This window comes from Pseudonaja textilis, chromosome 8 (genome assembly GCF_049901715.1).
Source record: "Pseudonaja textilis isolate UNSWEBS1 chromosome 8, rPseTex1.2, whole genome shotgun sequence".
Classification (NCBI taxonomy): domain Eukaryota; kingdom Metazoa; phylum Chordata; class Lepidosauria; order Squamata; family Elapidae; genus Pseudonaja; species Pseudonaja textilis.
The window spans coordinates 10,187,272-10,202,365 of NC_141997.1; the positions used below are offsets into that span (position 1 = coordinate 10,187,272).

A 15,094-nucleotide genomic window follows, 5' to 3' on the forward strand; every position below is an offset into this window, starting at 1 on the left:
GTTCCTGGAGATTCCTCAGAGGTGCACTTAAAGAGAGTACTAAATTTTGCAGTACAATAGTAACTTAATTATACAGCAACCAATTGAAGATATAATTATTATCAATTGACTAATTAAATTATTCCAAAAGAACTGTAAAGAAATGAAAGTGCTGTTTCATTATATCAGAGCTGCTGTGCTGCAAGAATGATCAGAACATTATGCTTTTTATTTCTTTTACATAATAAAAGTTTAATGTTAATTTTTCCTTTAAGGCAACATATTTAAATTATATTGTTTTCCATTCTATACACAGCATTTTAGCTAATGCTGAATTTAAATAAATTCAAGAAGTCTTTTTTTCTTTCTAGGGAACATCGACGCAAATATAAATATTTCTGTTTTGGATCTGAGATGGGTGGATAACTACCCTAAATTATAGATATGAGATATTTGGTAAAATATGGCTGTGAAAGCTGGTTTCTGAGAAAAGCTGAAGAAAGAAAGGTAGACAATTTTGAGTTTTGAATCTAGAGACATTTATTAAAAGTATAATAGTCTCTAGAAGAAACAAGCAATTAATCTTCAAAGAAGACTGATTATTCCCTTAAGGCACTGATTAACAATCTGAAACCCACAGGCTTTGGTCAGGTGGTGTAGTGCACATAAATGATGGACTAGAACAGGGACGTTGGCTCAGGAATTCTGGGAGTTGAAGTCCACAAGCCATAAAAAGACTCATTCTTCACCCCTAAACTAGAACAAACTCTCATTTTGGCAAAATTGAAGGAAGTAAGGAAAGGGAGATAAAGATACAGCAAAAGAAATTCCTGGGATGTCATTTGAACTGAAGCACTATAAGATATTGGTGGGAACAGGCCATTGCCTCCTGCTTGGCTAGTATTTGTCCAGGCAATCACAAGGAATTCCACATGAGTCAATGGTAACTAGCTAACTACCTGAATAAAAATCTGAGAATAAATTGTGGAATAAGCTGGATTTGAAAGAAAGTCTGGGAGAATTTGTATATTTTGTTAGGGTTTTCATAAAAATAAGTTGAAAGACTACTTAAAAATAAGGCTGTGAACAATGAAGGATGGTACTATTTGAAAGCTAGGTTTTTCTTAGCTACATTTCCACTGAACGTTTCTGGATGCATTTTGCTTATATTAGAACAGGTAAACATTCTTGAATTTGGAAATGTATCACATATGATGGCAGGGTCAGGAAGAAAAGAATTGTGTAATAGTAAACCTTCTCCAGGTAATGTTGAAATAATAGGTAAACGTTCAAAAGGTGTATGTGAAGATTATTCTGCACTTCCCTTCTCTTGCCAAAGCTTATGCTTCCAAAGCTGATGTTTGCAATATGTTGGAGACCCAAAACTGGGAAACCCAAAATTCAATAATACAATGCAACCAAGGTTCATGACAAAGGCTCCCAGCTTACCATAATATATACTGGGCTCCGCTAATGGATTAATCTTTCAAGTTACCTTTATTTTAGATAGACAATATTGCAGCCAGGCAAAAATGAATTCTGTCAAAATGTATTTTATATATACATAATACATTTTGCCAGAATTCATTTTTGTCTGACTGCAATGTTGTCTACCTAAAATAAAATTAGAATATAAATGGCACTGAATATATTGGGATCTCTTGAGTTAATTGCATGAATAGTAACACGCTGTTCCAGCTAACCTGAACAAATGATTTGATAGAAATATCACATTATGTTCTATTAAAACAAATTCCATTAATTACAGTATACATCACACCTGCAAGAGATCACAACCTGTGCTCAGTATGAATGGAGGGAATTGGTTCCTTTGTTTTTAATTGGTCAGCTGAAGGAGTTTCTCTCTACAACCTGAGTGATTCAGTTCTACTTACATAAAAGTAGATGATTAGAATAATTATGGATAATACATGAGCTATTCTTATTTTTCTCCCATGGAAATAATACTCTGAAAATTCTTGTTTATGTTCTTAAGCATTGATATTTTACTTCCTGCAATTCCAGCTACATGGTAGCAAGTCTCCCATTGCACCTTCCTAATATCTGTTTTAGCACCTCTCAGAAGAAAATTGACCCATTTTTAACATTGGTGTAAATATTTTTACATGATTGCTTGAAGTTCCCTTTTCTTATTGTTTGATCATAGATTAAATTGTTCTATGCTTTCCTAAAGATAGTGCTCATTTTCACACTTGAATACATGATAAAAATTGATAGTAATTTATGCTTACCATTGCCGTTGAAGATTTATTTTAAAGTACTATGGTATTTAATAGTTATTTTACTGGAATGGTAGTTAAGAAGAGACCTCTATTCTAAAATGTTTCAGTTCAGGGCAGAGAGAAGTTAGATAATAGTTCTTTTTTCTTTTATCTAGTGCTTGTAACTCTAAGTCAACTCTAACATTAGGTAAAATGAGGTAGTTATCTTGAGCATCAGTTTCTTGGAAGCAGTAATGATAGTATTCCAATTATTCTCCCTAAGCAATCCAGCTTCTATTGGTTGCAGACTTTAGGTGTAGAGATTTATGTACCAGATGGCATTTTTTGGGCTCCCTAAGAAGGTATGTTGCATTCAGTGATGGGATTCAAATTTTTTTTACTACCGGTTCTGTGGGCATGGCTTGATAGGCGTGGCTCAGGGGTGTGATTCAACCGGTGTAACAACCGGTTCAGTGAACACGTGCTTTATGTACACATGGAGAGGGTTTGCTACTGACCTTCTGCAATCCTGCAATCGCCCTGTGTCTTAAACAGCTGATGCACAGCAATCTGCTGTGCCACGTGAAGCAGCTGAGCTTGAAAACCAGGAAATAAAGATCAGAATAGAGCTGGGGCAGGTGGGTGGGCCCAGCGCCTGATTGTCAGTTCGCTCACAGATTATCCTTGGAGCTACCAGTTTGGTTGAACCGGGCTGAACTGGTAGAATACCACCACTGGTTGCATTCCAGTGCAAGGGGAAGGAATTGCTCCATTGCCAGCAATAAAGAAGGAATTGCTCTATCGCCAAAAATGAAGTTTATCATCATGTGGAATGGGCCAGGGCACCATCTTGTCTTTTGCCTCACACAACAACTCATTACAAGCTTGTTAACATCTTGTTTCCTTTCCTTACATAACCTTATTTTCCTCATTTTTCACAGACCAAAATGGATTGATGGAGATGTGAGTAAAGAACACTTTACTTTGTTCAAATATTATCTTGGAGATTAGATCAGCAGCTGATAGAAAAACTCAAGTGCAACCCAAAGCTGTAATTGGGATTTCATGATTTCCACATTTTTTTGTATGTCTTTAAATTATTGTTGACTCCTAGTGACTACCTGGACCAGTCCCTGAAGTTTTCTTGGCCAGATCCGGAAGTGGTTTGTCATTGCCTCCTTCCTAAGGCTGAAAAGGAATGACTTGCCTAAGGACACCTATCTGGCTTTCTGTCCAAAGCATTAATATAGTGGCAAATCTAACATACTTAGAAGATACCTGACTCGAAATATATGAAATTTTACCAATCTGCCTTATCAAAAATATTGTCAACTTAAAGAAAGACTTCTAATATCTTTGATAGACCTAATGCATTCCAGGAAATTTCTTGTGGGTGTGATGTGCCTGACTGCTTTCTTTCACAAACTTGACCTGTATTTAAGATGAAAGGTAAGAAAAATCTAAAGGTAATAAAATCAAATTGTGAAGTCTAATATAATAGCTGTGACTAATATTTCACATTTCTTTGGAATGGTGAAAAATTGGTACTATTTTCTTTTTTAAAAAACACTATTACTTTCTACATATTTTATGCACATGAAGTATGTATGAAGAATCATGTATAGAACTGCCACTAATACATCCCTGTTGAGCTGTGTTTCATTTTTATATGTACTTAAAATACTGCATATATAAACACTGCCAATATCAGAGATTTTTTTAAATGATGTAATTAAATATTCTGTTTACAATAGTGGTAAACTAGTGTAGCCTACATTATTCCTTGCACAGCAGCCCATAACAATGTTCAACCATCAGTGTCATCAAGTAAATCAACCAAGGAAACCATCTAAATTAATATTCACAGTCCTATTTAATGAGGTCAGACTGGGAGAGGAGAAGAGAGGTATCACTGAATGGCATCTGTACTGTTAACAGGAGTACCCAAGTGGAGATATCAACATGCATCACTTCAGGTGAGGTATGCATATCTCCTTTTTAAAAATTTTATACCTCAAGAGACAACACTTCAACATTCACAGAAACTGCATATTTGTAGTTTTGATTTTCTGGTCATTTCGTTAAGTAGTTATATCACTCAGAGTGATTAGCAGATACAAACACTCTTGCCAACCTGATGTCGTTCAGGTATGGTTTAACTAAAAAATCCAGAATTTCTTGCTGGAACCCATGCTAGCTAAGGAATTCTAAGAGTTTCAATCTTTTCTCTAGGCAAAGGGTGTTTAATTATTCTGTATCACTGTTAGCTCTAATGCTAGCTGTATCATCGATCTTTCCTTCATTTTTAATACAGATAATCCTCGACTTACAGCAACAATTGTGTATTTCTTTTTTTATTTTTTTTTGAATATATTTTTATTGTTTACATATAAATATATTGAATACAGTGTAATTGGCCATGGAATTCCAATTGTCATAAAACAGAAGTTAAAAACAAAATAACATATATGCAAATTTATATATACAAATTTTTGTACAAAAATTTCTGACCATCATTTAATGTGTCAACTCCTCTATCATTCTAATACTTACCTTCCTCTATCAATACAAATCATATCTCTTTCCAAGTCTCCCTCACCTGATTCTTTCACCTTCCAACTTCTACCTCGTGTTTCTAACCATTGATAAAACCTATTCCATGTTAAATAGTATTCTGTATCTCCTTTATTGTTAGTGTTAGTCTGTCCATTTTCCCACAGTCTAGTATCTTCCTTATCGTCTCATATTCTAATGGAGTGTTTTTGTTCTTCCACTACTGCACATATACAATTCTTGCTGCGGTCAAAACATGTAATATTAAATATATTGTCCCTTTGTCATAACCTTCTGATATAATACCTAGTAAAAACAATTCTGGTTTGAACTCTATATGCTGTTTGGTCATTTTTTTCTAGCCATGTATGTATTTGAGTCTAAAATTTCCTTGCCTTTATACAGGTCCACCACATGTGGTAATATGTACCAGGTGGTTGTTTACATTTCCAACAGGTTGGGGACATATTTTTAAACATTTCAGCTAATCTCGCCAGGGGCAGATGCCACCTATAGAACATTTTATAGAGATTTTCCTTATAGGATGTGGCCATTGTCAGTTTCCTATTTTTCTCCCAGAGCTTTTGCCATTTATCCAAATCTATACTATGACCACAATTTTTGACCCATACTATCATTGTCTCTTTGACTCCTTCCATTTTATAATTTAATAAGTAATTGTATAACCTCTTTATCAAGTTGTCATCTGTCCCCACTAATACCTTATCCAAAGTTGTTGGTACTCTATAAAAACCCTGTTTTCACATCTTTCACATAATGCGATTGTATCTGCAGATACGTCCACCACTCTAGTTCCACCGCTTGGTTTTCTATTTCTATTTTAATTTTCAGTTCACCATTCTCATCTGATATATCTTTATAAGAAACATTTTTTCCATATTTATGGCATTTGGATGTATCAGTGATTCTAGAGCTGAGAGCTAGACTGGTATTTTCATGTAGTTTTGTTGCTTAATTTTATCCACACTGATAACAATGTGTTCCTTACATACTGTCTTTGGAAGTATATTTCTCCTATATCAAAGAAACGCGTGCCGCCCTAGTTGAAGGTCATGACCCTTCAATACTAATAGTCTTCTATGCCCCAAAGTTATCTACTCTTTCATCCAGCTAAGTACAGCTGCTTGGTGGTACAATTCTCAGTCTGGTAGTCCAAAGCCTTCATTCCCTTTTGACTCTTGCAGTACTTTCACTTTTATTCTCAGTTTTTTTCCCTTTCTGAATAAATTTTGACACTATTCAATTCATCAATATATTTTCTCTCTAATTTTATTAATATTGTTTGGAATAAGAAAAGCATCTTTGGCAATATGTTCATCTTTATTGTGGCTATTCTACGCGTCATATAAAATTGCAGGTTTTTCCATCTCTCTAAATCTAACTTAATTTGATGCATTAATTTTGTATAGTTATCCTCTTTGATAGTTGTACATCTTACTGATAAGTAGATCCCTAAGTATTTCACTTTTTTCACTATCTGGATACCCATTTCCTTTATTAATTCATCCCTCAGTTTGTTTGTGAGGTTTTTAACTATCATTTTGTTTTTTTCCTTATTTATCTTTAAACCCACAACCTCTCTGTACTCTTCTAATTTCTCTATGAGTCTTGGACCAGATTCTAATAGCTCCTCTAAAATGAAAGCTAGATCGTCTGGAAATGCTTGCAGTTTATACTTTTCTCTTTTAATTTCCATTCCTTTGATTTGCTCACCTTGCCTGATGTTTCTAGTTAGTACTTCCAATATTAAGATAAATAACAATGGAGAAAATGGACAGTTTTGCCTTGTACTGTTTCTTATTGAAAAAATTTCAGTTACCTCACCATTCACAATCACTTTAACTTTCTGATTTGTATATATTGCCTTGAAAATATTTAAAAATTTATCTCTAAATTCCATATATTTAGTTGGTGTAGCATGAATTGCCAGTTCACATTATTGAATGCTTTTTGAGCATCTAAGAACATCAATGCCAATTGCTTTTCATTATGTGCTTCATAGTATTCCAATGTATCTAATATTACTCTCATATTATTTCTTATCTGCCTTTTAGATAGAAAACCATTTTGATTAGAACTCCTTCAAGAATCTCTTCAGTCTTTCTGCTACTGTTGATGTGAATATTTTATAGTTGGTATTCAGTAGAGATATGGGTCTATAATTCTTTATTTCTGTTAAATCTGAACCCTCTTTTTGTATCAAGATGATGTTAGCTTCCACCCATGATGGTGGTATCTTTGCTTCAGATAAAACTGCATTATATACGTCTAATAATGATTGCCCCAGGATATCTTGTAACTCTTTGTATATTTCTGCCAGTAGCCCATCTGGGCCTGGTGTCTTGTTGTTATTGTTGTTATTATTGTTGTTGTTTATTACCCCTGCTAATTCTGTCATAGTTATTTTCTCATTCAGCATAGATTTCATTGTTTCTGGCACTTTAGGTAAATTAGCTTTTCCTAGATATTGTAGTATTTTCTCCTCTGAATATTCCTCATTATCATATAGTTTCCTATAAAAGTCCTGGATAATATTCTTTTTTCCTAAATTTGATAACGTAGAGTTCCATCTTTATCTTGCAATTTACTTATCCATTTTTTCTGTTTCTCCTTTTTCAATTTATAAGCTAGCCATCTTCCTGGTTTATTTGCATTCTCAAAAAAGGTTTGTTTCATTCTTTTTATATGTTGCACCAATTATTCTTTTTCAAGGATATTCAGTTTAGTTCAGTCCATTTGCTGTTTATTTTTTGTGGTTCCTTTTGTAACTCTGCTTGGAGTTTTTTATATTCTTCTTCTAAGATTCTTTGTTGTTGTTTCTTCCTTTTGTTTTTCTTCACTGTAAATGTTATGTCAATTCCTCTCATATATGCTTTCTCTGTATCCCATAGGTTTTGTAAAGACGTGTCCCCTTTCCTGTTTTCTTTAAAAGAGAATCCCATTTGTTTTTCCAATGTCTGCTTAAATTCTATATCTTTTAGTATCAATCAGTATAACACCACTCCTCTCTTCTTTTGTTGTGATAACAGCACAAATAGTTTCCCCAATTTGGGGTACTCCAGTAGTTGTTTGTATTTTTCTTTTATATAGACTTCTTGTAGTGATATTATGTCAAGACTTAATCTTTGAAATTTGTTGATGGTTTTCTTCCTTTTCATGGATGAGTTCAATCCGTTGATATTTAGTGATAATATCTTAAGTTCTTGCATTGTTCTATTTATATCTAGGTCTTATACTCCTGGTTGCTCTTACTTCTCCCGGTTCTTTGGGTCTTGTTCCATTATTCTCTATTCGGTCTTTTTTCTTTCTTTTTTCTTTTCTTTCTTTCTTTGCTTTTGCTGTGGTTCCTTTTCTTCTATGGCAGGCATTCCTTGATCTCTATCTTCTAACACTTCCCTCTCCCCCAGTTCCTCTTCAGTACCAAAATACTGGTTGTAGAACTCCATTGCTTTATCCAGTGAGTCCAATCTATATCTCTTTTCATGCCATGTGGCCAGTATTCCTATCAAAGTTAGGCATCTAAAGTTACTGTTATACTTGATCAACAACGTAGTTAAAAATTGGTACTGCTTCCACAGCTCTCTATCTCTTCTTGGGACTTGTTTCAGAACTACCAGTTGATTCTCTTTATAGTGTATTGATTCATCTCTTGCCTTATTAAGCACTTCATCCCTCATCGATTTCTTCACGAATCTTACATGCACCTCCTTTGGTAATTTGTGCCTCCTTGTGTAATTCGTGTGGATTTTATGTTTCATTGATTTCTATCAGCATCTCTTCTTTCTCTGTCCCTAATGCCTTTGCCAGTAACTCTGTCATAACATCTGGTAAGTCTTCCCCTTTCTCCTCTTCCATATTCTGGAATCTCAAATAATGTGCTCAAATAATTGTGACCACATGATGTAGGAATGGTGTGACAGTTGTAAGCGTAAATACAGGTTGTAAGTCATTTTTTCCAAGGCTGTCATATTTTTTGAACTGTTGTTAAATGAATGGCCGTAAATTGAGAATTACCTAAAAGGGCTGTTGTCTCAAGTATGGCTAAGTACTTGGGTTTCTCAGAAGAATTATATGTTCTGGGAATCCTTTCTCTGTTTTCAAGTGAAGGATTCCCAATTTGTAATTGCCCATTAATGGCAATACCTGACATTCCTGAGCTGCAAAAGTATCATAAAAGAAATACTAAAAATTCTTAACATCCATAGTTTTGCACTCTAGATAGGGTACTCCTGCTATCACAAATGCATTTTGTTTTAAAATTACTTGGGTGGTATTAAATGTATCAGATTTCTTTTCTCTAGTTTGTTTCCAAGTCAGGTATTCCATATCAATCAATCAAACTTTTATTACAGTCACAAACCAGAATTAAAATTAAAACATTAAAATAATAAAATAACAAAACAAAACAAGAAATAATAGCATATTACATAGAATTCACTGGATGATCAATAGAGTTCAAAGAAAATATTCAATGCAAAGTTATCAAGTAGCCTTGGATGGGCAGATGTAAAGAATGGCCTCTTGTCTCCCTTTTTATAGAGTTTTGTAGTTTAGAGATTTAGCCAAACATTATCAATGGAATGGAGTGCATTAGTCAATTACAAATAAAAGTTTCCCCAGAATTAAAGCAGATGCCACTTCATAGTTAAACAGATGTATCTTTATGTAGAGGTAAAACAGGTACGTTTTTCTATGCATATGATATATATTTCTTTACATGGGTTTTGCTACATTGTAGTTTATTTATATACTTCTTCTGGAGCCAGCCTTTATACAATGGCATTTCTTAATTTAAACTTATTGTAAACATATAAGAAAAATATTCCAATAATACGATAGCCCTAACAGGGCTCCCATGTTCTTCTGCAGATGCTGAGACCTTTGTTAAGAAATCTATATATACTTGCTTCAAAATGCATTCAAGGTTCTTCCAATCTTATGGTAGGACCTACCTTTGTTCAGTTAAATAAACATGTTTCATTTATCAAGAGAGATCTGGACACTGTATCTTTGTTCACACAACAAAGAGACACACCTGATCCTTGTTCAACACTCTGCCAATTTACCACAAGAAAACTCAATGGGAAAATTGGCAGGAAGCTGGAAGTCAACACCCATTCCCATTGAAAAACCACCTTAGATGAGAAGCAAAATGTCTTCAAGGAAATTTTTTTTAAAAGTCCTGTTGCCTTTTGAAAAATGATCTTTGGGACAACCATGTTCTGTATAACTGAGAATCTCCATAGACGCTCCCATTCTCACTTTTTTTTTTTTGCCTTCCCACGGTCATTCTGTTTCTCTATTAAGTAAGGAAATGTCTCTGAAACAATAACCCTACTTGACATAGAAAAGCCAAGTTTTAAAGTATATATTTCAGGAAGTAAATGAGTTTGTACTTTTCTATACTTAAAAAGACTCTTGTAAGATTTTGGGAAGTGGTTTTTTGTATATTTCTATATCTGATGGTTTACACATTGTATTTTTTAATGAGAAAAGCAGTAATATGTTTCATTAATTTAGATGCTACTCCATTTCCAAAGATTCCAAGTGACTTATAAGGTAGCAACACATAAAAGTTAAAATTTAAATACTAAAATCTCTAATAACAAAATTACAGATGACCTGATGCACCATGATTTGGGGACTCCATAGTAGGAAAGAATAGTGAACAAAAATTAATTGTACACTTAACTTTATTGAAATTGAACAATTCACTTTTCTGTAATAAATTTTTACAGCAAATGTAAAATCTTAATGTTTGCTTTGTTTTAAATATTACAGGATTTTTTTCTGGGTAAGCAAAAATACCTCCATTTTCTGTTTGCTTTTTAAAATTGTTTTCTTTTCATATGTACTTTAAAACACATAGCAAGGATTTAAACCACATAGCGCTGGCACCAAAAGGTTAACAGGTTATGAAAATCACAGTACAGTTTAAAACTTTTTAGTAAGTTAATGATATTTAAAATGACACCCACCCGGTTTTTTTTAGTAAAGATATAAAGTCAAGGTCTGTAAACAAGTCATGTTTACCTACAGAGTTATCAATTCGCAACTACAAGGAGATCAGTAATAGAAATTCAATGCTAAACTGAACTATTTTTGGACACAAGTTCTTAACCAACAATATGGAGTAGAATTATGATAGGTAAAATACGGTTTGGCACATTATGCTGCATGTAGTTAATTAAAAAAAAACCTAACTAAATTGAAATAAGTGCACCATCTTAAAATAAGAACATTATCCATAGTACAAGCCATTTCTGTAGATGAAAGCAGTGAAATTAATCACAGTCTATGCAATTTGGACCTCAGTTCTAAGAAAGCAAGAATATTAAAATGTACACCCATAAAGATATTAAAGTATAAGGCTCTTCTTCCCATGCCCTGTTAGTAGAAATACTTTACCATTGACAAAGGGACTTCTGGGCTAACTATTAACTACAGAGATTAATGGAATGTAGCTTAGTAGTGTAGATACTTGTTTCCTAAAGGAAAGCAATGTTACCCTGAAAATTTTTTGGTCCTCTTAAAACTCACTGTAGGGCAGCCATTACAGACAATCCCAGGATAGATGCTTTTAAGAATTTCTTAAGTAGAGCTGAAACACACTGACAACTCAGAACAAATGTGCCCTGTGTGTGTATGTGATCTTGGCAAGAATACTGGAAGAACCATATAGAGAGTACCTTTTCATTTTGCAATCTTATCAAGGTATTTTGTTTTGTGCAATGGTTACTGTTTCCCATTACTTGTTTAGCATCACAAGACAACAAACCTTCAGTGCCAAGGACAAAAAAAGACACTTCACTATTTACAAGAAAGTCAATTTGGCTAGAAAACCCAGCTTGCAAAGAGTTACTTATTTTTTGTGAATATCCTCATGACGTATAATTTTGTATGTGATCCAGTAAAATATGTTGAAGATGAGAAAGGCAAGTGGGAAGGCAGCTCGGGATATTGTATCAATCCTTTTGGCACGGTCCATAAATTTCTTTTTGATGGAATCTGAATCTTTTGGCATGGGAGGTGGTAGAGGATTGGGAGGTGGTAGAGGATTGGGAGGTGTAGCTTTGACTGTGGTACCATCTTTTACCTGTAGGCAGTGACCCATCCCATAGCCACCAAAATTAAATCGGCTGTCACGAGCTGCATCTTCTTCCTGAAGAAATAACAAACAAACAAACAAATAAATAAAGAGAAATAACAAAAAATCAAATTGACTAAATTCCATTATACAGTATGCTTTTTGCTTTTAAGATGTCCTTCAATGGAATGGGACAACTCACCATGGCCAACTCACTGCGGGACAACTTGGTGCAGGATAATTCAACAATTCAATTTATTTAAAATAATTTTAAAAATAATTTACTTTTTGTTATTTACATTTCATTCTGTCCCTCCTTTGGCATTCTTTCTTTGATGATTCTAATCCACCATTTCTTCAATGTTAGTGTAACTCTTGTTCCGTGGCAAAGTGTCCCACAGCAACTTGCTATGGCAAATTGTCCTGCAGTGAATTGGCTGTGGCAAGCTGCCCTAGACCCTCCTTCAAGGGTTGAGAAGATAGAGTTTCTGGCTGTCAAACAGGATGGCTTCATGAAATCCCTTTGCTTTGACAAGACCAATATTTTTTTGATAAAAGAACAGAGAGATAACTTAAAACTATACTGTCTTGTTGCTAAGTGCCAGTGGTATGAGGGATTCTAATCCAGATCCAATAGCCTTATACCTGTGCTGTAAACGAAAAGATATTTTTCACAAATAGCTTGGTTAATATAAAGTTTAGCTAGAAGTAGATCTAATGATAATGATAAACAAATTTCACAGAAAACTGCAAAGGTGAGTGTTTGCAATATTTTCTTCCATTCTAAAATAACAGGTTTATATAAAAATTAAAATACTATGATAAATCTGGAATATGTAGAGTTTCCTTCTAAACTTTTAATTACAGTTTTGTAAGAATGTGGTGAAGCAATGTTCCCAAGCTGCTTTCTTTTTTACATGCAAAAGGCAAGCAGATCCAGGTCAAAAGATTAATTAAAGAAGTAAGGAGTCCATGTTTTGTATTTTAAATTTATTTGCATGCTGTCAGCTATGGTAATAATTTATTATATGAATTACACTTCTGACTTTTTAGCTTTTCTCAAGAATGATGAGTTTCTGCTTTCCACAGGGTCGATTGAAGTTCCTAATGAATGATTAAAGGTGGTCTAGAAAAAAATAGATAATAAAGGCTAACACAACTTTCCATTATCCCCTTCCTTTGCTTTAAAAAAAAACATGAATTCTGAAAGTTCTGTACTACATATACAGTATTTTATGTACTACATATAATAAGTATTATACAAATGGAACAGTTTTGCTTCCTCTTTTATCCACAGTTATTGTGGTTTGGTAAGGATTTTGGAAATATTCAGTTACAGATACATACACTCCTTATGAAACTTTTCTCTAGTGAAAAAATAAATATGAATTTTAATAGTTATTCTATCCATTAAGAAAAAGGATGTAGATTGACATAATTATATTACCTTATTACCAGTTATATTTTGAATGTTTCTGTGCATTAAAAAAATCAAAATTTTGTGCCCTAACAATTACTGAAGTACAAGCAATATGTTTTACATCAGGTACAATATTAATAACAATATTATATTATTTACAAACCTGAAAACTGATAAGTATAGTGCAGAAGTGTGACAGGAATGGTCTGTTTTTCACATTTTCATTTTGAATGACAAAGTGCTACAGAAAGAAAGAAACTAAACAGTCCAACAGAAAGAAGCAGAGGTGGTATTCAGCAGGTTCTGTCCAGTTCTGGAGAACCAGTAGCGGAAATTTTGAGTGGTTCACAGAACCAGCAAATACCACCTCTGACTGGAGATTTTATAGTATCCTTCCCCTTCCATGCCCACCAAGCCACACCCACAGAACTGGTAGTAAAAAAAAACCTGAATCTGGAAAGAACATTTAAACACCAGGACTTGGCTGTCTAGCTGTGATTGAGCTATGCCTTTATTTTTAAGACATGAAGTATATGATAAAGTTTTGGATAGGATAAAAGAAGTAACTCCAGTTCCATGGTTTTTCCAAAGATTGGATACATGGCCCTTAAAGACTCTCTGAGAGATCATAAGTTCAACTTGATATTTTCCTTTTCCAGAAGAAAAGTGATGAAGGAAAGCCTGAAGAAGCATGATATCCAGAATGGCCTGATATGTGAATAAAAGGACTGAATCTTCAAAGTAATGGACGAAGGCTTATTTAAGTTTCCATGGCTATATGGAGCAACCTAGCAGACAAGAGTAGAGCCTTGATTGTAAGCATCCAGATGCCCACTAGATGGTATATATGATAGTGCCACCCTTGGAATAGAGGTTCCCATAGTTTATTCTGGGCATAACAAAAGTTCTGTGAATAGAATAGAATGGAATGGAACGGAACGGAACGGAACAGAACAGAACAGAACAGAACAGAATAGAATACCTTGGAGGTTTTCAAGTCCAACTCCTCACTCAAGCAGGAGACCCAATACCATTTCATACTCTTTTTGAGAGTCAACATTTTTTTTACATCGTGGCGACCAAAGTAGTTTGTATGTCACAAAAATGCAGGTAGTTGTAAATAAATAATAAGAGCTAAGCAAATCCCTATAATCTAGGTTCAAATACGGATGCCATGGTAATTAGTGATTGCCAGTAGCAAGCCATTCTAAGCAAGCCACTCTACTCACCACTTTCAGCGTTACATATTTTCCACTCATTTGTATATGAGCAGAATTTGTCTCCTACAAAATATGTCTTAACAATTATTTTATTGATACGAATCCTTAGCCTGGAATAATAGCTCATTCTGCAGTGGAAAAAAAAAATCACATACTATTAAGTATTGCTAGATATGTTGCAACTAATAATGTACACCTTAGTTTTCTCCTTTCCTTCCCAAGTTTGGTATTATGCAATCCTATGTGGATTTTCTGTGTAAATCATAATTATTTCCTCCATGTACCCCTTATTTTGAGGCATACAAAATATGATTCGGCATCTGCAAGTTCTGTAATTTTCATCCATCATAATCAATTGTTCAGAATGTCTGAAATTGTAATCCATCTGTAAACAGGTTTGGAAAGAATGCTTCAGTTATCAAGCTAATTCTTACAGACTGCATGTCATTATTTGCTTCAAGAAGTTATGGGTGCTCCAGCACTGGAGGTTTTTAAGAAAAGATTGGACAGCTACTTGTCTGGAATAATATAGGTACTCCAGTTTGAGCAGGAGGTTGGACTAAAAGACCTTAAAGATCTCTTCCAACTCTAT

At 34.1% G+C, this 15,094-nt stretch overlaps 1 protein-coding gene across 3 annotated transcripts in view; it reads right to left on the reverse strand.

The window, feature by feature from the left end:
• Nucleotides 1-10,452: 10,452 nt before the first annotated feature.
• The window catches only part of GLRA2 (glycine receptor alpha 2), a 175,967-nt gene continuing 171,325 nt past the window's right edge, over nucleotides 10,453-15,094 (reverse strand). For all 3 annotated transcript variants that reach the window (XM_026714234.2, XM_087938314.1, XM_026714233.2), the window contains one exon: nucleotides 10,453-11,937. In XM_026714234.2, the coding sequence (XP_026570019.1) occupies nucleotides 11,638-11,937 (300 nt within the window). In that variant the 3' untranslated portion in view covers nucleotides 10,453-11,637. The remainder of the gene's footprint in view (nucleotides 11,938-15,094) is intronic.